Source organism: Mustela lutreola, chromosome 9 (genome assembly GCF_030435805.1).
Source record: "Mustela lutreola isolate mMusLut2 chromosome 9, mMusLut2.pri, whole genome shotgun sequence".
NCBI classification, from domain to species: Eukaryota; Metazoa; Chordata; class Mammalia; order Carnivora; family Mustelidae; genus Mustela; species Mustela lutreola.
This window is the reverse complement of record NC_081298.1, coordinates 105279367-105304625: the sequence shown is the minus strand read 5'-3', so window position 1 is coordinate 105304625 and position 25259 is coordinate 105279367. Positions and strand designations below refer to the sequence as shown.

Sequence of the window (25259 nt, the reverse complement as noted above, 5' to 3'; positions counted from 1 at the left end):
AGAAGGAGGAAGGCTGGGTTAACGCTGGCATGTCCCCACTGAAGGAGCGCTAGCAGAGTTCAGTGCAGTCAGAATAAAGGGCAGAGAAAGATGAGACGCTTTCCAGAGAGTGGACTTGATTTTCATGTTTTTCTTACACCAGCAGAAACCAGTGAATTTCCTGGTAAGATGCCCACAACATGGCCAATGCATCCTGGAGAAGAGTGGTAGAGAGAGACAGGGGTTGCCAGGGCCAAAGGGATGAGTAGTTTTTAGTGGTTTGCAGCTGTAGCGGCCGGCGGCTGCATTAGTCTATGTATGTTACAATGCATAAGACGGTGGGCACCTGGGTGGCTCAGTCTGTAAGTGTCTGACTCTCGAACTCGGCTCCAGTCATGATCTCAGGGTCAGGAGATCAAGCAAGCTGGGCTCCGTGCTCATGCTCAGTGGGAACTCTGCTTGGGATTCTCTCTTCCTCTCCCTCTGCCCCTCCCTGCGCTTGCACATCCCGTGTGCACACGCGCTCTCTCCCTCCCTCTCAAACACATAAATAAAATCTTTAAACAAAATTCATACAACTATATACCAGAGAATCACTCTTCCTGTATATTATTTTTTTTTTCCATTTGAAAAGAAAACAAAGCACAAACTTTCGGCAGAGGTAGGAAAGAGTTGGCAAAAGATAGGACACGCAGCTGGCGCCCTTCATCCCTCATGTGACAGTGTCCCAGGACTCCAGCTGGGCATGTGTACACGTTCCGGAAAACTCTCTGCGAGCAGTGGGCTCTGATACTCGAAGAACCAAGTGACCATCAGTCCAAACACATGGGAAGAGGAGTGGGCTGAGCCCACCAGGGAGGAGACACTTTGGGAGGAAACTGGGCCCCTAAGCAGCAGATGGAGAAACTGAGCCAGGAAGGACCTGATAAGGGGCAGAAGGAAACTGGTAGGGGCATGGCAGGAGGCTGTGGAGGCCACACGGCCAGCAGGACGCTTTAAGACCAGACCTGCCTCAACAGGGAAGACCAGATGTAGCCCTTCTCCTTAAGCATCCCCTTTATCAAAGCCTTGGGCCAAGAAGGCCTAAATATGAGCTTTAATTTCTTCCGGGCTTCTCCCACCTCTGATGTCAAAAGGCCTTCACTTAAACCAGCCAGACAGGGGTTCCTGGCTGCCTCGGTCAGAAGAATGTGAAACTCTTGATCTTGGGATTGTGGGTTCCAGCCCCACATTGGGTGTAGCAACTACTAAAAAAAAAAAAAAGGAAAAATTCTTTTTAACTAAAAGAAAAAAATAAAAAGAAACCAGCCAGAATTCAGGCAGTGCTATGGCAAACAGAAGGAATGCTTAAGCCTCCCTTCCTACGGTACCACGTGTCCCCAAGCACAGGCAGCCAGGTATGCCCTCCTTGTCTCCAGGGCTCCTTCTGGAGCGGACATCCCTGACCAAAATGCAAAGAGTAAAGAAAAGCCAAGCAGGGCAGGTATCTGTCTGCCCAGCTGGTTCCTGAGAAAGACGGGGCAGCCGACAGCCAACCCGACACCAAGCACACAGCTGAGCCTCACAGAGGGCCAAGCACCTCTCTTTAGACGACAAAAGGGGCATAAGCCAGGTTCCTGGAGGTCAGCAGGTGGTCCAGGGGACTTACGGAGTCCGGTCGGCTCCAGGAGGAGGACACCAGGCTCCAGGGCTGCCCAGAAGCCACAGGCAGGACAAGCCTCGGAGAAGCTGCAGAGGCTGCAGAAACCCCAGAAAGAGTTTCCTGTCTCGAGCGCCAGTCTCTCTCATTCCAGGAATCCCCTCTTCCTGAAGCTCCTTGCTGTTCTTTATTTATACAAGGCCGAATCCCACTTTCCCCAGCTCCACGAAGCCTCCTGCCACAAAGCCCGATTGTGCTCCCACATCCTCAGAGCCAAGGCCGAGACAGAAACTGGCCTGAGGGAAGACGGTCTGTAGCGGGGATGGAAACGCAGTCAGATTTAAAGGCGCGGTTCTCCAGCAACAGAGAGCTTTGTTGGGACGGAGCACACCCTCCTGACAGTGCGGCGTGCTGGGGGTTTGGGCCTACCTTGGTGACGGGGGCCCTTCAGCAGGTGAGCTGCGGCTGTCTGGTTTTGGACCACCTCCAAAGAACCAGGCCTCACCGCAGGGCTGGCTGAGAGATAAATTAGCATGCGATTCTGCTCAATTATCCACTTACAGAGAGAGGCACAGCGACATTTTATTCAAGCACCCCATGCAGAGAAAAGATACAGCGGTAAGAGAAAGCCCTGGAATTCCCCCCCCCCCAAAAAGGAGATAGGAAAACTATGGTCCCCTGAGAACTATTCTGGCCCAAGCAACAATACTTTTGGCAACTTAAAACACAGTGATTTTTCTTAAGGCCTCCAAGGTGGGTTTTCTCTCCGCCCCCAAACCTCTCTCAGCAAAAGTTTGGTCAGAAATTATTTTTAAACAGGCTCGCACCTCCTCACAACAAAATACATCTATGAAGTGCGAAAACAGCCCATGGGCAAGTTTGGATCTTGGGAGCTCTAGCTAGGTTTCCGCTTGGACGGTCTTCGGGACACTAAACCCAGAGCATAGAGTGGTCCCAGAAGGGAGCAGTGGCCTAGGTCTAGAGCACCCATGGCAGAGGGGACAAAGGAGAAGGAAGTCTGGCCACTGGTCAGTTCCTGGGTGGCTGCTCCCAGCCGCTGCCCCATCTCCTGTCCCAGCGCAGCCGGTGCCTCACAGATACGGGGGAGTGGTTGATGCTGACCTCCCTAGGAGTCTGGCTCCGTATCTTCCTTCCTCCCCACAAAATGCCTGCTTTCCTCTTGGTCTTCCATGCAGCACTCTGACAAGAGTCCCCCAGTCTCTCATCCCAAGAGACACTTCCAAAGCCAGGCTCCTTGTCTACACAAATGATGAGGAATTACCACTAACTGCCCCTCGCAGCCCACTGACCCCAGGACCTCCCCTGAGCAGGGAGAAAGGAGGGGAAGGTGGGAAAACCGGTCAGGGTCTCTCCCAACCTGCCCTCCCCCGCCCTGCTCCAGGCCGGCATTCCTGCTCTCCAGCCAGAGGCCTTCTCGGCCAGCGGGTTCTACAGCTCAGGGTTTCTTAGAGACAAAGCTCTGGCAGCACTGACCCTTCCCAAACAGCAGCTTTAAAATGCAACTCCTAGAAGGAACTCCCCAGGTCAGGGTCACCCAGTCTTCACGGCTCAGACCTCGTCCCTCAAGCTCAGGCAAGCCCTCCAGGTGGCCCAGCGGGAGGGAGGTGGTGCCACTTCATAGCAGAGGGACAGATCTGGGTTCTCTGCCAGTCCCTGCCCCTGGAACGCTAGGTGGCCTCAGACAAGTTTGGTTCCCTCTAGAATGAAGCAGGAAAAAAACCACAGTACCCATCGGGTCCTTTGGAGAACTGAATGAGTGAATGTATGCGATACTTCTCTGGGACACAGAGAACACTCAAAGAATAAGATTGTCATCACTACACAAAGCGCTATTCAGACAGACGAGGGACTCCAGGACCAGTCCTGCTGTCTCTCGCTAGCTCCATGAAATGAGCAACTCTCTCCACCCCGGTGTCTTTCCACCATAACTAAAATCCAAACTGCAGGGTGCCTGGATGGCTCAGCGGGTTAAACCTCTGCCTTCAGCTCAGATCATGATCTCAGGGTCCTGGGATGGAGCCCCGCACTGGGCCCTCTGCTCAGCAGGGATCCTGCTTCCCCCTCTCCCTCTCTGCCTACCTCTCTGCCTACTTGTGATCTCTTTTTGTCAAATAAATAAATAAAATCTTAAAAAAAAATGTAAACTGCCTCTCCAAGGTCCCTTCTTAAAACACACACACCGACACACCCACACGGTTTATTTCACGGGTGTACACAACATGTGTCTGCACACCAGGGTTTCTCCACTGTCGCACAACAGACATTGGAGCGACCAAATCTTCTGTTGCGAGGAACCATCCATCCTCTACGTTTTGCCGTGTTTAGCAGCATTTCCAGCCTCTACCTGCTAGATGGTAATAGTTCTCCCCCTCGTCGGAACAACGGAAAATGTCTCCAGACCTTGCCAGTTGTCCCCTGGGGGGCAAAATGGCCCCAGCTGAGAACGAGTCATCTACACTCACACGCACGTGCACACGGAATAACAGGCCGCCCACTTTGAGAGGGAAGAGGTAAGCAGGGTGAGAACAGAGGAAATCCACCGCTCCAGGTACAGTCCTCACCGTGTGCGCGAGGCAACTTTGCAGGGACTGAGACCACAAACACACACAGTACTCCGAAGCATCTTTCCATCTGTGAAACAGTTACTGTGCTCGTAAAAACCGCCTGCAGAGTTATTTTGGCCTGCACATACAGGGTCCCATTTAGTACGAAAACTTGCCAGGCCACGCTCCCCAGGCCTAGTCAAGAGTGTGCTCAGAAACTCGGCCTGGGGGAGAACACAGGGGGTTCTGTGTGCTGTGTCCCTGCACACTCACCTTGAGAGATCCCTGAGGAAACGGAGGCCGCCTCAGGGCAGTGGGCAGCTGTGGGTTATTCTTAAGGAAGAGGGCAGCTTGCCTTGGACTTAATGTGTTAGCGGATTTGAGGAAACTTCTATTTTCCCCATTCAGAAGAGCTAGGGGCTTGGTAGCCAAGGCTTGTGTATCCATGGACACAAGACCATGTGTACACACCTACCCACTTGCTAATCTAAGTAAAAATGAACAGTAGTCATAAAGACGGAAGACAGAGGTTAAGTGGAGGAGGAAGTGAATGTCTGCCTTAAGAAGTCTGTTTACCCCCAAAGTGCTTAAAAACGAAAATCCTGAACTCCCTTTCTACCTTATTATGACTTATTTAACATTTGTTTTTTAATTTGCCCAAGATCATAATCTTCACCCAGGACCACGTATAAGCCAACTTGAACTTGAAAACCAAGCTGGACCTTTGTTCTGCTTGCATGAATTAGTGTACAAAGGGGCATCTGATTTCTCCCTCCCCTAACAATCTGCAACACTAGTCCCTATGTATGTCCCTAGCGCTGGGGGAATGGGCCCTAAGACAGGCCTCAGGAAACCAAGGCTCTAATCCCGACCGATTACTTATGTGCCACGGAGACAAGTTATTAACTACACGGACAGTTCCCTGCTAGCTGGAAGCATGGAGGAAATTACATAGAACTAGGAAGAGCTACAGGGTCCTAGTCACTCTGACAAGTAGTAGAATGGTAGCCGAGACCCAACCACTGTTCTCAGAGAGTTCTGGGGAACACCAGTTCTATGAGATGCCACTTAGAAAGAAAACATCCTGTGGTTCCTTCATTCCTCCAACAAATACTTATCAAGGGCCTTCTGGATGCCTGGTGCTATAAAGACAATAGAGAGCATAAGAGCCCCACTCCCTGAGTGGGGTAAGTAAGTTGAGGCTCCAGGGACAGGTATCCAGAGACCAGGCCACCTCTTTCCCAACAGTAAAGGGAGTCCACATACAGGGAAGGAGGAACCACATCTGAGGCTGGGAGGCGGAGAGTGGGAAGGGGGCAGTAAGCTGGGCGTGGGGGTGGAGGGGGGGGAGGGGGGGCAGGTTTTGGGGTGGGGGTAGTATTCCAAACACAGGGCCAGAGGAATCCTGCACAATGCCCTCCCCTGTAAGAGATTCCTGGTACACACTGGTGTGTTAACGGCCCCCCAAGTCCTGTCCCACCCAATAACATCCCAAGGATGTTACTCTGGGAAATGCTGAGAGAGGCATTATTGTTCTTGTAGCCTACAAGAACCTTCCGTATGAAACAAAAGCTCTTGTTCATATTACGGGAAAACTATGCGTCTTCTCAGAACAGCCAAAATACCTTGGGGTTGCTAATGTAATCCTCAAGTATTTTCCTTGGCACAGACCTATAAAAACATATGGCTTCCACAACTGCTGACATACTCCCAGTATCACAGATGAGGGAAAACCCACAGCTACAAACCAGTGGGCCAGAATCAAAGGTCTACCACCAGCACAGACGTTTGCTTCATTTTGGGAAAGACCTATGTACAGCCTAGGGGCGCCTGGGTGGCTCAGTTGGTTAAGTGTCTGACTCGATCTCAGCTCAGGTCATGATCTCAGGATTGTGAAATAGAGGCCAGTATTAGCCTTGGAGCTAGGTGTGGAACCTGCTTAAGACTTTTCTCTCTTCCCTCTCCCTTTTCCCCTCCCCCACCAAAAAAAGATGTACGCACAGCCTCAATACTGGGATGAACTGAGAAAACCATCCGAAGGGGCACCTGGTGGCTTAGTCGGTTAAATATCTGCCTCTGGCTCAGTCATAATATTAGGGTCCTGGGATCGAGCCCCACATCAGGCTCCCTGCTCAGCAAGGCGTCTCCATCTTCCTCTCCCCCTGCCCCCTGCTTGTGTGCTTGTACTCTCTCTCTCTCTCATGCACTCTCTCTCCCAAATAAATTCTTCAAAAAAAAAAAGAGAAAGAAAAACCTGTTAAAAAAAAAAAAAAAAAGTTAAGGGGCACCTGGGTGGCTCAGTGAGTTAAGCCTCTGCCTTCGGCTCAGGTCATGATCTCAGGGTCCTGGGATCGAGTCCCGCATTAGGCTCTCTGCTCAGCAGGGAGCTTGCTCCCCCACCACCCTGCCTTCCTCTCTGCCTACTTGTGATCTCTCTCTCTGTCAAATAAATAAATAAAATCTTAAAAAAAAAAAAAAGTTTAAAAAAAGGAAAAAAAATCACCACCAATGATCAAGTTATCAAAGATTAAACCCTGAAAGATACCAGAAGTGAACAATGACTCCCCTTGTTAGCCTACAATGCCCAGAAGGAAGACAGATGTTGCTGTTTATTATATAAGATGCATAAAGAAGGAAATGTAAATAAATAACAAATACACATGTGCAGATTTTGTGTATAAAGTACTGTGCTAGGAGTGACAGTGATCAAAAGGGACAGATGGCAGCCAGGGTCCTTGCAATCCAAAACTGATTATCAGTAAGTGCCCAGAGAATGGTTCAGTATAAAGACTAAATTTTACAAAGGCTGGGAGGTCCTGAAAACCCAGGACTGCCAATGCTGATAATGAGTTTGCCTTAACGAAGCCCTTACTGTAGGTCCCAGACAATGTTCTCCATGCTTGCATACAACCTTATTTCATCTTTGCAACTATGAGGTAGGTCCTAGGAATATAACAAAATACGGCCTTGGTCTCAACAGCCAATGGAAATCTGTTCTTCGACTCCAGCTTCAACCTTCAGAAGGCCTGAATTTCTGCTTGGTTAATGATCATATAGCCACAGGGATGACCAACATATTTAATTAGTGTAACAATGTGAGAAATAAGGAAATGAAGTTTGTCTGAATTCATCATCATTATCTGAACATGTCCCTTCAAAAACAGGGAAGGATTCTTTTTCTTTAAAGATTTATTTATTTGTCAGAGACAGAGAGCAAAAGCACGAGTGAGCACAAGCTGGGGGAGCAGCAGGAGTTCCCCACTGAGCAAGGAACCTGATGAGGGGCTCAGTCCCAAAACCCTGGGATCATGACCTGAGCCACCCAGATGTCCCCAGGCAACCATTCTACATGTAAAGTTTAGGGGAAATCTCCTTACGAGCTTTACTTCTTGAAATGTTATCAGTTGGCAGAAGTATGTTATTTTTTATTAGAAGAATACAATATAAGCATGAAACATTAATCTCATACAGAAAACAATTACAATGTACAACGACAATTCTTAAATAGGACTAATTACCTGCATTACTAATATTAAGAGTACATTAAAAAGGAGAACAGTACATACTTTTTGAGCAAGTGTTTATCAATGTTTTTAAATTACAATAGGCATACTATATTCTACTTCTAAACTCTATAGAAACGAGTGGTGTGCTCATAACATTAAATAGAGTAACCTTAGAAACTATATATGCACCCTCAGCATTCAGACTGTGGTCTCTAAATAACATTTTTCACTAAAAGGAATCAGAGCTCCTTCTAGAAATAGCTGATCTGGGAAGAGGGAAAGCACAAGATGAACCTGGAATGTCCTCCCATAACAGGAAGCAAGGAACCATCAAAGACCACTGGGATCGTGTCCAAAGGACTCAGGAGCCAAGGGGAAGAGGATTCTACCAGCTAAAGATAGAACAACTGGGAGTATCAGTTAGAATAATACTAGGACACCTGGGTGGCTCAGTCCGTTGGGTGCCTGCCTTCTGCTCAGGTCATGATCCCAGGGTCCTGAGATCAGGTCCTACATCGGGATCCCTGCTGGGGAGCAGGGGGTGGGGGGAATCTGCTTCTCCCTCTACCCCTCCCCACTGCTTGTGATCTCTCACTCTGCCAAATAAATAAATATGTGTGTGTGTGTGTGTGTATTTTTAAGTAGCATAGATGAGGGGCACCTGGGTGGCTCTGTCAGTTAAGCATCTGACTCTGAATTTCAGCTCAGGTCATGATCTTAGGGTCTCAAGCTCTAGGACTCAGCCCCACACTATGCTCTGCACTCAGTGCGGAATCTGCTTGAGGACTGTCTCCCTCTCCCTCTGCCCCTCTCCCCACTCATGTACATTCATGCTCTTTCTAAAATACATCAATGCATCTTTTAAAAAAATGTAGCTCATAGGTGAAGAAGAAACGACACAAACTACCACCATTTTGAAACTGCTAAGGAGGTGATGGCCATCAGTGGCTGCGAATTTCACAGACAACCAGACCTTAAGTGTTTCGTAAAATAAGGACCCCCATCTATGAAAAAGACTTTGAAAAATAAATTAAAAAGGAGAGAGAAAAAGAGAGAGAGAGAACCCTGAAGCTTGATCATGAATCTAAATTCAGGGGACTCCCCCTACCTGCTGGATGGGATGTTGCCTGAATCATAAGTCACTTAATAAAGCCAAACAGAGGGATCCCTGGGTGGCTCAGTCAGTTAAGCATCTGCCTTGGGCTCAGGTCATGATCTCAGAGTCCGGGGATCAAGCCCCGCATCAGGCTCCCTGCTCAGCAGGGAGTCTGCTTCTCTCTCTCCCTGCTGTTCCCCCTGCTAATGTTCCCTCATGTTCTCTCTCAAATAAACTAAAATCTTAAAAATAAATAAAGACAAATAGATTTTCAAATTAAAAAAAAAAGAAAGAAAGAAAAGAAAAAAGGAAAGAAAAGCATCTAAATCCAGCTAACAATTGTCAGAAACTACAAGGGACAGAAAAACGTGTTACAGGACATCATAGGGTTGCATTTAATAAAATCCAGACTGAAAAACTCCACAGGAATCATCAGATAAAAACCTAAAAACTTAAGTAGGAAGTTCTTTACATTCTCTGGAGAGTACAGAGCCGAATGCCAAGTTTGCTACCTCAATATTTCATAAGATTTCAAAATCATGTACCACACTTTCTTGATAAATCACCTATGATCCAAGCATAATAAAGATGAAAAAAAAAAACCATGAAAAGAGGAAACTGTCATAAACAACAACAACAACAACAACCCAATACTCATTTTTTTCATCCCCCAAGGACCAAAAAGATCTTGTTCTTTGTCTTATAAGTAAGACGAAACTCTTCAAAATGTGACCATCAATTTGGCCACTGCAGAGTAATACTGTTTCTGGTAAGAAACATCAGTGGATACTAAATAGCGGAAAAAAGTTTGATGAGAAACAGGTTATTTATGTAGTCACAAAGTATCTTCCCACAAGACACTAATTACAAAGAGGAAAAATAGTAACTTCCTCGGAGGAACCTGGCAGACACCATTTTTACCAAGTGATCAAAATTAACATCAACTGTAGCGGGGGAAAATAGATGGTGCCTGCTGAGAAGAGAACCCGGTAGCAACAGAGAACCTGAATCTATTCATGACGAAACATCTGGGGAAAAAAGCAGAATTCAAAGTTCCTCTACAAAATAAATGGCTTAGAGTCTTCAAAAGTGGGGAATTCAAGAGACACAAGACAAAAGGGCTGTTCTAGACTGAAGAAGGCTAAACAGACACAACCAAGTGTAACACATGACTTGGCTCATCCTGGACACCTCCCCCCGTTTTTTTTTTTGTTGTTGTTTTTTTTTTTAATTTTACTTTTAAGTTGTATCTACAACCAATGTAGGGCTCGAATTCACAACCCTGAGATCAAGAGTCAAATGCTCCCTGGGTTAAGCCAGTCAGGTACCCCCCAAATTCTTTTAAATGTTTTCTTCTGCTACAAAAGACCGTTTAAAGAGAAGTAGCAACAACTGATAAGGTCTTCAGATGAGACAATAGGCCTATGTTAATGTCCTGATTTGATAACCACATTGAGATGATTGTCTCTGATGTTAGAACATACCTGTGAAATTATCCAGGAGTAAGGGAGCACTGTATTTGCAACTTACTTTCAAATGGATCAGAAATAAAGTTACAGAAAAACAGAAAGATAAAAAGAATATAGCAAATAATAACATTTGGGGAAATCTAGAGGAAAATACGTGGGAATTCTTTGTACTATTTTGTACTTTCTCTGTATCTGAAACTATTTTAAAAAGTTAAAACTAGGGGCGCCTGGGTGGCTCAGTGGGTTAAGCCGCTGCCTTCGGCTCAGGTCATGATCTCAGGGTCCTGGGATCGAGTCCCGCATCGGGCTCTCTGCTCAGCAGGGAGCCTGCTTCCCTCTCTCTCTCTGCCTGCCTCTCCATCTACTTGTGATTTCTCTCTGTCAAATAAATATATAAAATCTTTAAAAAAAAAAAAAAGTTAAAACTAACATGAACTAACAGTATATATGTCATTCTGTTGAGAGCTATTTGATTAAGAATTCACACAAACTGGCAATTCTGTTATAGTGATATGTAACTCTTTCCAAAGGTGAATTGATAACCATATAAATTCATAATCTGCACTAAGAACTGAAAAATGATGTGCTAATTACTTTTGCTGAAGCATTTCTGGTCCCCCTATGACTATACCATTTAATCATTTCTTATAAAGATATTTTAAAACACTATAGGAAAACTTCCACTTATTAAGATATTGGTTAAGGGGCATCCAGGTGGCTCAGTGGGTTAAGCCTCTGCCTTCGGCTTGGGTCATGATCTCAGGGTCCTGGAATCGAGCCCCACACTGGGCTCTCTGCTCAGAGGGGAACCTGCTTCCTCCTCTCGCTCTCTGCTTGCCTCTCTGCCTACTTGTGATCTCTGTCTAATAAATAAATAAAATCTTAAAAAAAATATATTGGTTGGGGTGCCTGGGTGGCTCAGTGGGTTGAGCCGCTGCCTTCGGCTCGGGTCGTGATCTCGGGGTCCTGGGATCAAGTTCCGCATCGGGCTCCCTGCTCAGCGGGGAGCCTGCTTCCCTCTCTCTCTCTCTGCCTGCCTCTCCATCTACTTGTGATTTCTCTCTGTCAAATAAATAAATAAAATCTTAAAAAAAAAAAAAAGATATTGGTTAAAATTTTTGGTCACCAAACATCTTAATAAAGTTGTAATAATACTACAAATTATCTGGATGACATTACTCATTTCTTTTTATATCCCAGAGATTCATTCTATGATGCATTTAGTTTTAGTCTTGCGCAAATCCTGGTTTGTTTTTCTAAGTTTTATATCTTTATTTGTCAGAGAGAGAGCACACAAGCAGGGGAGTGGCAGGCAGAGGCAGAGTGAGAAGCAGGCTGCCTGCTGAGCAGAGCCCAATGCCGGACTCCATCCCAGGACCCTGGGATCATGACCTGAGCCAAAGATAGTTGCCCAACCAAATGAGCCACCCAGGCGTCCCAAATCCTGGTTTTGAAATGCAGTCTATTCACAGCCAAAATGTTAATTCAGTAACCTTCAAATACACCATTGTCCCCATTTTGCCAAACAGCACCCTAGGATACAGGAGCACAGAGCCAGACCAGGGCTGGACTGGGCTTCAAGGGGACGTCAACTGTGGCCAAACTCAAGTCCCAGACCCCTTTAGCCATACTGCCTCCCCAAGGCAAAGGAGTGGCCCGTTGGCAGGGTCTGCTCCTCTATCCCTCAGGCCTTGGGACACTCACCACACCCAACTCCTCTCTCCTCCTTCAATGCCAAGCAAACACAACCGCTCTTAAGGGGGGGCTCTCCCAAACTCCAGTTGTTCTCACCATCCTAGCCCCTCCCTGTGTTAACTCTCCCTGTGAGAGCCTTGCCATCATGACCCATTTCCCACTCCAGAATTCAGTACCACAGTCTCCTTCCCTGACAAGCATTTTATCACAGAAAAGATTATGCTGTAAAAAAGTGTTTTCATGTCACACATCTTTAACATTCCTACTCTAATATTCTACCTCCCTGCTCTAGGACCTTCCTAAAAAATAGTTAAATAGATAATATAATTGATAAGCAAAGACTATACCCAATTTACCTAGAAAATAATATTCAGGGCTCCTGGGTGGCTCAGTCCGTTAAAGCATCTGATTAAGCGTCTGCCTGCCTGCCACTCAGGTGGTCCTGGGATCCAGCCCCTGCTCACTGGGGAGTCTGTTTCTCACTCTGCCCTTCCATCCACTTGTGCTCTCTCCCCCTCAATAAATAAACAAATAAAATCTTTTTAAAAAAAAGAAAGTGGGGCGCCTGGGTGGCTCAGTGGGTTAAGCCGCTGCCTTCGGCTCAGGTCATGATCTCAGGGTCCTGGGATCGAGTCCCGCATCGGGCTCTCCCCTCAGCAGGGAGCCTGCTTCCTCCTCTCTCTCTCTGCCTGCCTCTCTGCCTACTTGTAATCTCTCTATCAAATAAATAAATAAAAATCTTTAAAAAAAAAAAAAAAAGAAAGAAAGAAAGAAAGTAATATTCTGGGGGACCTGGCTGACTCGGTTGGTGGAGCATGTGACTCCTTTCTGGGTTCAAGCCCCAGGTTGGATGTAGAGACTGCTTGAAAATAAAATCTTAGGGCGCCTAGGTGGCTCAGTGGGTTAAGCCGCTGCCTTCGGCTCAGGTCATGATCTCAGGGTCCTGGGATCGAGTCCCGCATTGGGCTCTCTGCTCAGCAGGGGGCCTGCTTCCTCCTATCTCTCTCTCTGCCTGCCTTTCTGCCTACTTGTGATCTCTCTCTGTCAAATAAACAAATAAAAAATCTTTAAAAAAGAAAAGAAAAGAAAAGAAAATCTTAAAACAAAGAAAAGAGAAGAATATTCACACGTACACAAGCAAGTCGAACTTGGCCGAGAGTAGGAAGCAGGCAACAGACCGAGTCAACAGATACACCTGACAATATTTTATATCATGGTATCTAAAGAAACAAGTTCACCACTTCAAGATGTGAGAAGAAAAACACAAGGGAAATTGGAGGGTACAGATTATACGGAGCCACAGAGCACAGAAAAGCAAAGAAAGAGACAACAATGAACACTGTCTCTGAAACTGTCAAGAGACCAGACACTGAAGCTGGGACACTGACTGTCCCAGGCAGAAGAAGCAGGGATTAAAAGTGCCCCTAAGGGAAAGGGCTGGAAATGCCACCAAAATGAATAAATACAGACATGTTACTCCTCACTCCTCTTTTAACTTGTACACATTATTTCCAAAGGGCATTTTCACATGAATTTGGTGGTCAATGCTCAGCAGAGGGGGAGGCTAGCACTGTGGCTGGAATGATGGCTCCAACACTTTCCAGAAAGGGAACTGAGGGCCCCTCACTTAGCTGTCTCAGCTTCCTCCGGGATAAGACAGATTATGAGACCAGACGTGCAGGCATTCAATGTGGTAAGAGTTGTAAACAGTAACACACAGTGCCCCAAGAACACTGCAGGTGCCTACAGGCTATTTTTTAAAATGCTGATGTTTAAATAAATATTCATGCTGTCAACATTCAACAAATGTCTGGGAGTCACTTATCATGCATCAGGTGTTAGGATTTAATAAAATAAGTAAGTATTTTGAGGCATACTTCCTTTGTGGCACTACAAGGCTCACTGTAGAACCCCCAAGTAGTGGAGAGAGTAATAAAGCCTGATGATGGAACCGAGCCCTAGTCCTGTTTCCATCCTTCCTAACTGTTGGCTCCTGGGCAAGCTCACAATCTCCCTGAGCTTCTGCTGCTCACGGGTGGGGTGGGCTGGATGTTCCCTTCTAGCTTGGAGGGCTCCAAAGGTACCCAGGCAAGGTCCCTGCAGAAGAATCTCAGGGAGGACCACCCCTAGCAGGTAGGTGGCATACATCCATCTGACCTTAGCAACCCCAATCCAGCCTTTTTGAAATTTATGGAGGAAAAATATAGTCCGAAACACCAAAAATCACTACTGTCAACAAATCTGAACTTGTAAACTGATCAGCTTTCCATACCACCACTTTATTCCTACTTCTTCCTCATTGTTAGATCCGTCTTTTTTTTTTTTTTTTTTTTTTTTTTTTAAGTAAGCTTCGGGGATACCTGGCTGGCTCCACTGGTTAAGCCTCTGCCTTCAGTTCAGGTTATGATCCTGGGGTCCTGGGATCAAGCCCCACAACAGGTTCCCTGCTCAGTGGAGAGTCTGCTTCTCCCCCTCCCTCTGCCCCTCCCCTGCTTGTGCTCTGTCTGCCTCTTAAACAAATAAATAAATAAAGCTCTAAGCCCAACATGGGACTTGAACTCAAGACCCTGAGTCAAATGTTTCACTAACTGAGCCAGCCAGATGTCCCTAGGTCCAGCTATACTTTTAATCATAGGTTTACTATCTCTCATTTATTTTTTTTGTTTTCTGCATGTTTTTTTGACAGACGTTCCTACAAATAATGGCCCCATTCACTGTATGAGGTATAAGACATTTATCTCACTAAGATTTAGTGTCTTATAATACCCAGATCTCCAGAAGGGCTTAGCTAGGACCCCAAGTGTCTCCCCAACTTCTATCAACCATACTCAGAAGGCCCTCCTGTTCATCTTTCCACCATGCTATTGTTTTCAGAAAGGGAAGTGAAAGAAAAAGCACCAAATGAGCTGAATCCTAATTTCAAATCATCTTACACCCACACTGCCCCCACACACACACAGAAAGGAGAGTAGAGAGGAGACTAATACATTCTCTGCAATTTTTTTTTTAAGATTTTATTTATTTATTTGACAGTGATCACAAGTAGGCAGAGGCAGACCTAGAAAGAGGGAGGGAAGCAGGCTCCCTGCTGAGTAGAGAGCTAGATGTGGGGCTCAATCCCAGGACCCTGGGATCATGACCCAAGCTGAAGGCAAAGGCTTTAACCCACTGAGCCACCCAGGTGCCCCAATTCTCTGCAATTCTTAAAATATTTCTCTGTGTAAATATTTGGTATTTATTTAATAGTCAACTTACTGAAATAGTTATAAATGAACGCGGCTGGTTTTGAACATAGAGACCTTTAAAAAGGCAATGAATTTATCCGATATTTTATAAAATAAACAATAAGGGAATATTTGCACGCTTGGTTCACCAGAGCTTGGTTTATTAACCAAACGATGTTGTAATACAAATTGCAGGGGTAGCAAGCAAGTTGACTCCTCCCACCTTCTTCTACACCAGAGACCCACTTGTGTATTCCCCCCAGGCCTTACCGATTTCAACAAGGAAAAACCGTCCGCAAGTTCAAAAAAGTTCTAATGTTGGTACACAACCACTTTCTTCTCCAAAGAGGGTAACGTGCGGTGGTGAACTTCTGGGGGCCACCCACGAGAGGTTATTTAAGTCCTCCAGAGTACAGTCCTCCTAGAACAACTTAAACCCTAGCCGCTCACTTCGACAGCTGTTTATTTGGGAAGGTGCGTTCCCAGGTCCAATTTGTTCAGTCAGGACAAATCTACGCACCCCCCACCACAACTGGTAACTCCCATCAGGATTTCTGAACTGAGAAACAAAGGTCAGCTGTCCTCACCATGGGAGGAGAACTTAGTTACATCAGGCACATGAGCAGTCACAAGGGTAGAATGGGAAGACCTAGACTTTAAACTCACAACCAAGTTGAAATCTTTGCACCATCAATTACCACTGGTGGGACCTTGAACAAGATACTTGACCCCCATTAGTATGCCTGCACAGCAGCAAAATGGGAATAACAAGTACCTACTTCCTAGCAGATTAGAAGCTATAAGAAATATTAAAGTTTTAAGAGCTATTGCCAGGTGCTTTCCAAATGGGGTGGAGGTTTTTTTTTTTTAGATCTTACTTATTTATTTGACAGAGAGAGACACAACGAGAGAAGGAACAGAGGCAGGGGGAGTGGGAGAAGCAGGCTTCCCACCAAGCAGGGAGCCCAATGCGGGGCTCGATCCCAGGACCCTGAGATCATGACCTGAGCCAAAGGAAGACACTTAAAGACTGAGCCACCCAGGAGCCCTTGGGGGGTTATTCACACCCTTCATGAACAGCAAATGAGAGCACCCACTTTACCATACATGTGCCAGCAGTTAAAAGTCATATTAAGACAACATCTCTGGTAATTTGATAGGGGGAAAAAAAGAGATCCTTTTCTTTATTCGCATTTTTTTCCTTATTAGCATGTTTCGACTACGTAGGAGGCTAAACATTAGTTTCACATATGTGGTTGTTATTTGTAGTTTCTTCTTTCGGGAATTTTTTGTTTCTATTTATTTTATGGTTACTTTCTACAACTATGGTGAAAACGTGGGGCCTTGTTCCTCTTGAATGAAACAGATATATTTTCTTCTTTTTTTTTTAAAGATTTGTTTATTTGAGGAATACCTGGGTGGCTCAGTGGGTTAAAGCCTCTGCCTTCAGCTCAGGTCATGATCCTGGGGTCCTGGGATAGAGCCCCACATTGGGCTCTCTGCTCAGCGGGGAGCCTGCTTCCCCCTCCCTCTCTATGCCTGCCTCTCTGCCTACTTGTGATCTCTGTCAAACAAATAAATAAAAATCTTTTAAAAAATAAACAAAAAACCAAAAAAAAAGATTTGTTTATTTGAGAGAGAGAGAGAGAGCATGAGAGAGAGCATGTGCATGGGGGAGGGGCAGAGGCAGAGACTCTGGAAGCCAATTCCCCACTGAGATTTCTAAAATGCTATAGCACAGTCTGGGAGTATGAGTATGAATTTATTTCCTGTCCTGAGGACTCCAGGTAACTAGTTATACCCCTTACCACTTCCACAAAAGCTTCTGAAAAGGGCCATGTTAAGGAAAACATTCTTATGGTTTACTCTCAAACTCTGAAATGTATTTCTAAACTAATTGTTCATTTTCCCATGAAGATCTGCAAGCTATATATATAACAAAAATATTTAGGATTCCAAATTTTATTTTGGAACCTTAAAGGTATCTGTCAATGGAGGTAACTCAGAGTGTTTCTAAAACCTTCTGAGTCTAATAAAGAAAATCTCCAGCACCCCAGTGTTGCTCATTGAGCTGCCCGTAATGTAGAGAGGAATGGGCGAGCCCCCTTTATTTTCCTTGTGTTCCCTTTATTCCCGAATGCCAAAGTTTTGGAAACTGCAATTTATTTCATTGTCCCTGAAATCCAATCCAGTCTGAGAGAAGATAATGAAGCATGGGACATATAAAAACCTCCAAAAATACAATCAGATTAGCCCATTTGGGCAGTTTTCTACATGCTTTTAAGCGGGACAGTCCTTTTCCATCCCAATTATTTATCACATCCCAGTAACTGCCTCTGACAGCAAATGAGTTGTATTTTGATTCCCATCTTCACCCTCCTTCAAAATCAGCCAGCTGCAGACATTAAAACGAGGAAACATGTCCCAGGTGTGTCCTAGCTCTCAATCAACAACCTTTCATTATTTAACATGGAGCTAAAAGGTTCCCAAAAGGTTTGGGTTTTCTCATGGGATATGGAGGAAGGGCTTGTACTGCCAAAACATCCAGGACCCTTACCCTAGCCAACTGGCCCTTGGTTTGAGAATACCAAAACTATCCAGCCACCCGATACACTGCCCCTCACTTTCTGCCACCACCTCCCCCCCACCCCCGCTTCCTTCCACACCTTCATCTGCACCTCCAGGGCCAGTCTGCACAATCAGGAGAACGTCCATCACTGCAACAAGACTGCCTTCTTCCCATTTCCAGTGCCATCTCTTCTTCCTCCCGTCTTCTCCCCCATTCATCTTCCATCCCACACTACTGCCCTACAAACAAGCTCCCACTCCAGCGTCCCAGACAGACTCTTCTCCACGGCCCCTCGCTCCTCTTTCCCTCCTCTTACCGCAGCCAAACTTCAACAGGTTGTCCGGACTCTGGTTTTCAACATCTTCTGGGTTATGGTGGACAGGAAAAGTGTAAGGTACACAGGGGGCAGGAGGGGAGGCTGCCTGCCAGTCTGGGCTGGGGTTCTGGCTGCAGGAGGGATGGGCCACTCCCTGGGGCCAGTCCACAGCATAGCGCCCGGGCACGCAGCTGGGAAGTGCTGAGCCAATATCTCTCCCTATCTTTATCACCCTCACTTGCCTGGATTACTTCTCTCACTGGGCACCAATAACTTCCTAATTGCTACATTCCCAAAGCTCCTCTTCACGCCGCCATCTTCTCGTCTTTTCTTCATGGCATCTGACACGGAGGACCAGCTTCGAGAATGTCACAGGATCTAGGTACACCTCTTACCTTGGTGAGACTCCTTTCCAATGCTGCCTCAGCGACTTCTTTCTCTGCTCTGAGCATCCTGTCCCTTCTTGCATCACCCAGTTGCTGCGATATCAACTATCCACTCATCATCATCCCCTCAGACCCCATGCGTGTCCGATCAAACTCAGCACTTCCTCCAGACAAAAGCCCCTCACAGCCTGTGTGAGCTGTTACTGCCAAATGGCCAGTCTGAGCATCTGTCCAGCATGCGGCAGGCAAAGATGGCACATCAGTGCCCCACCGAGAAGAAGGCATTCCCCCAGGTCACGGAGGCTTTGAGAGAGTTAACTGTGACATCAGCCACCTTCTGCCTCCACTTCCTACCCCTTTCTGCAGAAACTCAAGCAACCATTCCAGTCTCTCCCTTCCTATCCTTCCTCTCCATTCAGATACTCTTGGACACTTTTCACCTCTGCCCCAATCCCCAGGAGTTTCCTAACCCTCGTAGCTCCTTCTGGGTCCTCTCCCTCCAATCACTATGATCTAAGCACACCAACCAGTCACATCACTTCCCAGCGGAACTTTTAAAATGCTTCCCCTGCCCCTCATCCTTTCCAGGCAAATGGAATAACTTGTATTACCCCAAACAGCCCTGAACTTTTGGCCTTTCCTCTCCCAGTGCTGGCTTCTACCTCCTAATTAGGGTGGGAGACGAGTGTACTGTTTGTTTCAATTTTTTATAATTAACAAGGATCACTTTGATTTAAAGAACGACTGAGTTTTAAGGACTAGTCTAGGTTTTGGTGGGGGAGGGATGGTTCATTGTTTCTAGATTTTTTTTTTTTTTAAGATTTTATTTATTTGACAGAGAGAGATCACAAGCAGGCAGAGAGGCAGGCAGAGAGAGGAAGGGAAGCAGGCTCCCTGCTGAGCAGAGAGCCTCATATGGGGCTCAATCCCAGGACCCTGAGATCATGACCCGAGCCAAAGGCAGAGGCTTAACCCACTGAGCCACCCAGGTGCCCCCGCTAGACTTTATTTTTAAGTAATCTCTACACTCAGTGTGGGACTTGAACTCACAACCTTGGGATCAAGAGTCACATGCTCCACCGACCGCGACAGTCAGGCACCTCAGGGACTAGTTCAAAACAACTTCCTCTCCCTGTGTTCCTTGATCATGCTAGCCCAAAACAACTTGTTTATTCTCTTTCCTCTGAAAATTCTCTGGGTTTTGTGGACTCTCAACACCGCAGAGAGGTCTATGTTCATACTGCTCAATTTTTACGCCCTGTAGAGCAAAGCTGGGCCGACTTCATCCTGTTTCCTGCTGCCCATGACAGGTCCTCAGTAAATATCAGATGAACTTGAGGAGTTCCGAGTTCATCTTGAGGGTGCCGATCTAAAGTTCCCCAGTTTGGCATGTAAAGTTGACTTTAAACTGGAACGCAAGTAGGAAGCTGTACCGTATAGATCTGGATTGAAGGCAGCTTCCGACGACTTAACCATTTAAATTATTTTTCAGGTCACAATTTCTGGGGGCAGTAATACTGCACCTCACTGTAAAGGCAGGAACACTCTGTTCAAGGTTAGATTTCTGTTTGTAACCTAGCCTACTTTCTCCTCCAGAATCCCAAGAAGTGAGATCAATGAGTAGTATTCCAACCTAGAACTTTCCAAAAGTAAAGCAAGTCAGGCATTCCCCACCCGATCCACCCACCTACCCAAAGGAAAAAGACAGCGTTCAAGCTCCCTCCACAGAGAGTTACCCGTTGTCATCCCATCACCCCAGAAATCCAAGGCCAAAACTGCAGCAACCCAGGCAGGACCCCTGCAAAAGCTCATTCCATGTAAAAAACTCTCATTAAACACTGAGTTATATGGGGGGGGGGGGCAGAAGTTATATTTAGATGAGATGGCTTTAAAAAATTTTACCAAAAGCAGCACGTTTATATACTGATCTTCCAAAAGAAAAGGATTTACTTATTCACTCCTACATACGATTCCTAAAGACAGACCATTTCTCCCTCTGCACACAAAGATGTCTGCTGGGGTTTCTTGGTGTCAGAAGGAACCAGGCGCATCCAGGATGCTAGCCAGACTGGCCATGGGTAGTGGTGGGATACGAAGGATTGAAAGCAGACACACATCTGGAGAACAGAACGTTTCCTACAGAAACCTGAGTGGAGATGGTGTGAGGAAGGTGCCCACGGATGACGCTTGAGCTACAAGATAGTAGCTCTTAAATGTAGAAATTGGACCCCAAAACTAGAGACTCCCTTGGCAACTCTACCTAGAACCGTTCTTTTCCAAAATGTAATGAGCACTCACGCCACGGTCCACTGCCTCTCCACCAGCTCCTAGCTAAGTCACCGAACCACATTCAGCATTTTTGTCTGGGCCCTTATTAGTCTCAACACTATTTTCAACATCCACTTTCTCCCGCGTTGGCTTACGCTTTCCTCACGAAAAACCAGTGAACGACACCAACGTGGTTTAGTAAACGCATGAAGCCTTTTCGCTCTGAAGCTCTTATTCATCTCTTCAGAGGCCACGGGGTCCCCAGGGCTCCAGAGGAGAATGAATCATGGCGGGAGGCTTGGCACACACCCCAGGCTAAGGGGACCTCTTCTCTAAAGAGCCTCAGGAAGAGGCCACTTCCCAGCCTCCCAGCCAAGCCAGAGTGCAGGGCAAAGGTAAGGCATGGGGAAGAGATGCCCAAATTGCAGGACCGGCCAGCTGCCTCCCCACCCCACCCCCGCCCCCCAGTCAGCCCACAGGAATTACGCCAGGGGATGAGGGTGTTGCAGCCCTGCTGCTTGCAATTCCTAGGGTCAATTAACACCCTGAGAACATCCTAGCCAATCCCAACTTTTGCTTGTGGCTTGGTTTTTCCAGAAAGCATGAGAGCAGCAGAGAACTGAAGTCACCTAATTTTATACTACTCATAGGCTTTAGAGGGCCAACGCCTAAGGTCGTGAAATGTAGTAGTAAAACAACAACAAAAAAAAGACCTGGGATGCCAAGAGAGAGATCATATATTCCAGGCACCCCTGCCCTGCCCCACCCCTCCCTCCCCATCCCCTCTATCTGCATTCATTTTACCAGGCCTGGACCCCAACCGAGGGCCACTTTGTCTGCACCTACAGTTTGCCCACTGCAAGAATCCCTTTAATCACAATATAATCACCCACAGGAAAAGCATCATCTCAACCTTACCGTCCAGACAATCAAGTGCTTAAGTGTTTCCTCACTTGCTTTCCTAAAAGCCCATGATGTTCAAGGAGAGGGTCAAAAGGAGCAGATTCTGGAGCTCATCTAATGGCAGGAAACGTTCCCAACGAACTTCATAACCAGGCAGGCCTAACACAATTATGGGCACAGAAGGGGCACAGGAACTACAGGAACCTGAAATTAGTTCTGTGGGGGCAGTTCACCAGGGGGACAGGCCTATGTATGGGAGTGGGACAGGGCACCCTAAGTTCCTTAGGAAAGGTTGACAGCTAGAGATGCAAGCATCCCTGGAGGCTTAAAAGGAAGACGGTGGTGACATGGGCCTGGGCAGGGAACAGCTGGAGGAAAGAGCAGGGACAGTCAGAGACAGGCAGAGAAAGGCTGGCTTCTCCAAGGAGGGCTCCAAAATTCCCCAGCAGGCTTGGATTTAGTCATCAGGAATCCCCGGTACCAGCGAGAATCAGCCTATGAAAGTTCTTAGGCAAAAGAACATGTAAAGTGGAAGAAGGAGCAAAGGACAGTAGAAGATGCTGAAAGAAAGAAGGGAATGGACACAAACAGAAACACCATCCCCCTGGGGTTCTCGGGGTGGGGGTGGGGAGCAACAGAGGAAGACGCACTTGTCAGGGCCACCGTTCAAAGAGGAAGAATGAAAACACCCTAGAGAGAATCAGGTGGGTGTAAGGGAATAATAGCCTGCTCCAGGGAAATGATTGGTCATATTTGGGACATTTCTGGTGACTTTATCTGCACCAGGACCTGGATCAGTGCTGACTCATGGACCTTAATGCCTCCCAGACTCTACTTTCCAGACATCTAATGGTAAATGGAAAAATGGGACTTTGCTAGCATCTCACACAAAGTGACAGGGACCCGAGCAAAAGTGAGCTTTCAAAGCTAGCAGAAACGAGCTACACCTGTGCACAGAGAAAGGAATCAATGGAAACCTACAAAGTCAATGCAGCTTGTTTTGCTCAACTTTTACTTTACCCACTTTCAATATGAATGAGAAAAAGCACCAGTCAGATGCCTATATCCAGCTTAGATTCAGCACTTCCTGGGGTGCTCCAAAGCGGGGACAAAGCTGCAGGGGTTTCCCGGCTTGAAAGGTGAAGGTGTGTGGTCCCACGCCCCTCTCCCCAGGTCAGAGCCCCCCACCTCCACTCCCACAACCCTTCCGGGCAGGAGAGCGCCTCCACCGAGCCCACCACGGTGCCTCCGCTCTCCACCGACTCTGTACCACGCCAGCAAGCAGCGCCCATTTCCCACCAGGCATTTCTCAAACGGCCCTTAGTTATGATTACTATTTAAGGACACTTAAGCGAAAAGTGAATTTGTCGGACCTGCTCCTGAGGCGCCAACACCTCCCGCCCCCGAATCAAGAACTAACTGGCGGGCACTGGTAAGCAAAGAGAACCACCACGGCGCGCGTGGAGCCCAAGGGACAGCGCGCAAGAGCCTGGCACACAGTCACAGGAGGTAGGCGCTCACCGAATATCCGCCATCGGACCTAGCACCTGGGCAGTGAGCCCCGGGGTGGGGTGAATTGGCTGCTCGGGGGACACAAAGGCCTTGCCAACCCGGCGCAGCGCCCCTCGCGACGCGGGGGGCGCGAATTTAGGGCCAGGGAGGGGGCGATGGAATCCTCCCTCATTTGCACGTCGTCTGGGGCCCGGTCAATTTGCTTAATCACGGCTCTAAATGCCAGCGCGCAGCACACAATGCGCGCCCATTAACAGGTTTAAAGTGTCGCAGCGCTCGCTTTAAATGAGAAAAGCCGGCAACAAAGAGGGAAAAAGCCAAGTTCCTCAACTTGAAGAATGCCTCGGGTCACCCTCCAAATCATCTAGGCGAGTTTAAAATCCCAAGCTCCACAGAACAGTTGAGGCCCCTGCTCCACGGCTGGGGGTCAGGGGCTGGGGTGTGAATAATCCGCCGCGAATCCTGGGTTTCTTAGGAACCAACTTGCAGCCGCTCAGTGAAACTGAAGTCGGGGGCAACGTCGCCAACCCAGCTCCCCCGGCCTACTGCCCAACCGCCAGGGAAAGCTGACGGATTTCCAGGAAGGAAAGCGAGGCCCCCCCGCCCCCCGCGCCAAAAAAAAAGCCGGCACAAACCCAAGTTTTCCTTTACCGCCAGCAACGAAATTTTGGAGGCCAGGGAAGACCCCCTGGAGTGAACCCCAAAGCCTCTCCCCAACAGAAGGGGAAAATACATTGGAACTTTACTTTCATCCAGACACTGCCCAGCGCAGCCTACCGCTTGGCCGCCACAGAATAGTTCAACTCCGCAAACATGTTTTGCCTGGGATCCTCCCGGGCCGGCCCCATCCCCCACCCCATCGCCGAGCCGGGGGGCGCATCCCGCCGTCCCGGCCTCCCAACCGCCCCGGCGCGGCCGGACAGGCACTCACCGTGCGCGCTCCTCCGGGAGACAAGGGTCCATTGGAGAGGTACGGACTGCTCAAGTCCGGGATCATCAGGAACGGGTACCCAGGGTACGGGGGGCCCTTAAAGAACGCGCCGTCCTGGGGCCTTCTCACTGCGGACAGGACCGAGGCGGGGGTGAGGCCCAGGCCCCCGGGACGGTGAGGCGGCAGGGGACCCGGGGCGGGGACCGCGCTCCAGGACGGCTGTGGCCGCGGGGGGGGTGGCAGAAAGCAGGGGCACGGTCGCGGGGCCGGGGGAACCGTGGGCGGCCTGAGCTGCCGCGCTGGGCGCAACGGGGCCCGGGACTGGGGGCTGCCGCGACCCACACGTACCTTCGGCGAAATAGTCCCGCGGCTTCTGGAAGGCGTCCCGGGCAGGCTGCGGGCGCCTCTCCGCCTGCGGAGGAGACACAAAGGCGAGGGCGGGTGAGCGGGCGCGGGGCCGGGGTCCCCCAGGGTCGGCCGCGGGAGCCTCCTTACCTCCGAGTCCGAGCTGCTGCTCTGGTTCTCCGACTCGTTGACCAGGGACGACTTGACCTCGTCCAAGTCCCGCTGCGCAGAGGCACTGTCGCTGCTCGGCTCCTGCTCCTCGCCCCCCTCGTCTTGGAAGGGGATCAGCTCGTCGTTCGCCCCGAGGTCGTCTCCTCCGCCGGCCGCCCCGGCGCCCGAGCCGCCGCCTCCGCCCCCGCCGCCCCCGCCGCCCCCGCCGCCGCCGAGCTGGGGCATGTTGGGGCCGCGCGGGCCGGGGCCGCCGCTCTCCGAGCCCCTCGCCGCCCGCGCCCGGCCCGGCCCGGCCCGGCGCCCGCCCCTCCCTCACTCCCTCCCGCTCGCCGGCCCGCTCGGCTCGCCGCCGCGGCGGCCGCAGCAACAAAGTTTGACAGGGCGTGGCCCCGCGGGAAGCGGGCCGGCGCGGCTGGGCCGGGGCGGGGGCGGCTCGGCTCGGGCCCCTCAGGCAGCGCCCAGCCCAGCGCTCCCCAACTCGTCGCCGCCGCCGCCGCCTGCTCCGCCGGGGCGTCCCAGCGCCTGGCCTGCCGGGGAGGGGCGAGCGGCGGAGGAAGGAGGGATCGCCGGCCTGGGCAGGGGGGCCGGAGGGAGGAGCCCCGGCTGCAAGCTGACACCCGCGCGCCTCGCGGAACCCGGAGAGCTCCGGCGCGCACACACTCACTTGCATTCACACTCGCACACCG

At 48.8% G+C, this 25259-nt stretch overlaps 1 protein-coding gene across 2 annotated transcripts in view; it reads right to left on the bottom strand.

Moving 5' to 3' along the window:
* Positions 1 to 24855, bottom strand: part of TCF7L1 (transcription factor 7 like 1) — a 153695-nt gene extending 128840 nt beyond the window's left edge. The window contains exons 1-3 of one of the 2 annotated variants that reach the window (XM_059188240.1): positions 24553 to 24855; positions 24406 to 24469; positions 24058 to 24185 (exon numbers count right to left, since the gene is read on the bottom strand). In XM_059188240.1, the coding sequence (XP_059044223.1) occupies positions 24058 to 24185; positions 24406 to 24469; positions 24553 to 24798 (438 nt within the window). In that variant the 5' untranslated portion in view covers positions 24799 to 24855. The remainder of the gene's footprint in view (positions 1 to 24057; positions 24186 to 24405; positions 24470 to 24552) is intronic. The other variant, XM_059188241.1, reaches the window with a different exon arrangement.
* Positions 24856 to 25259: the final 404 nt, after the last annotated feature.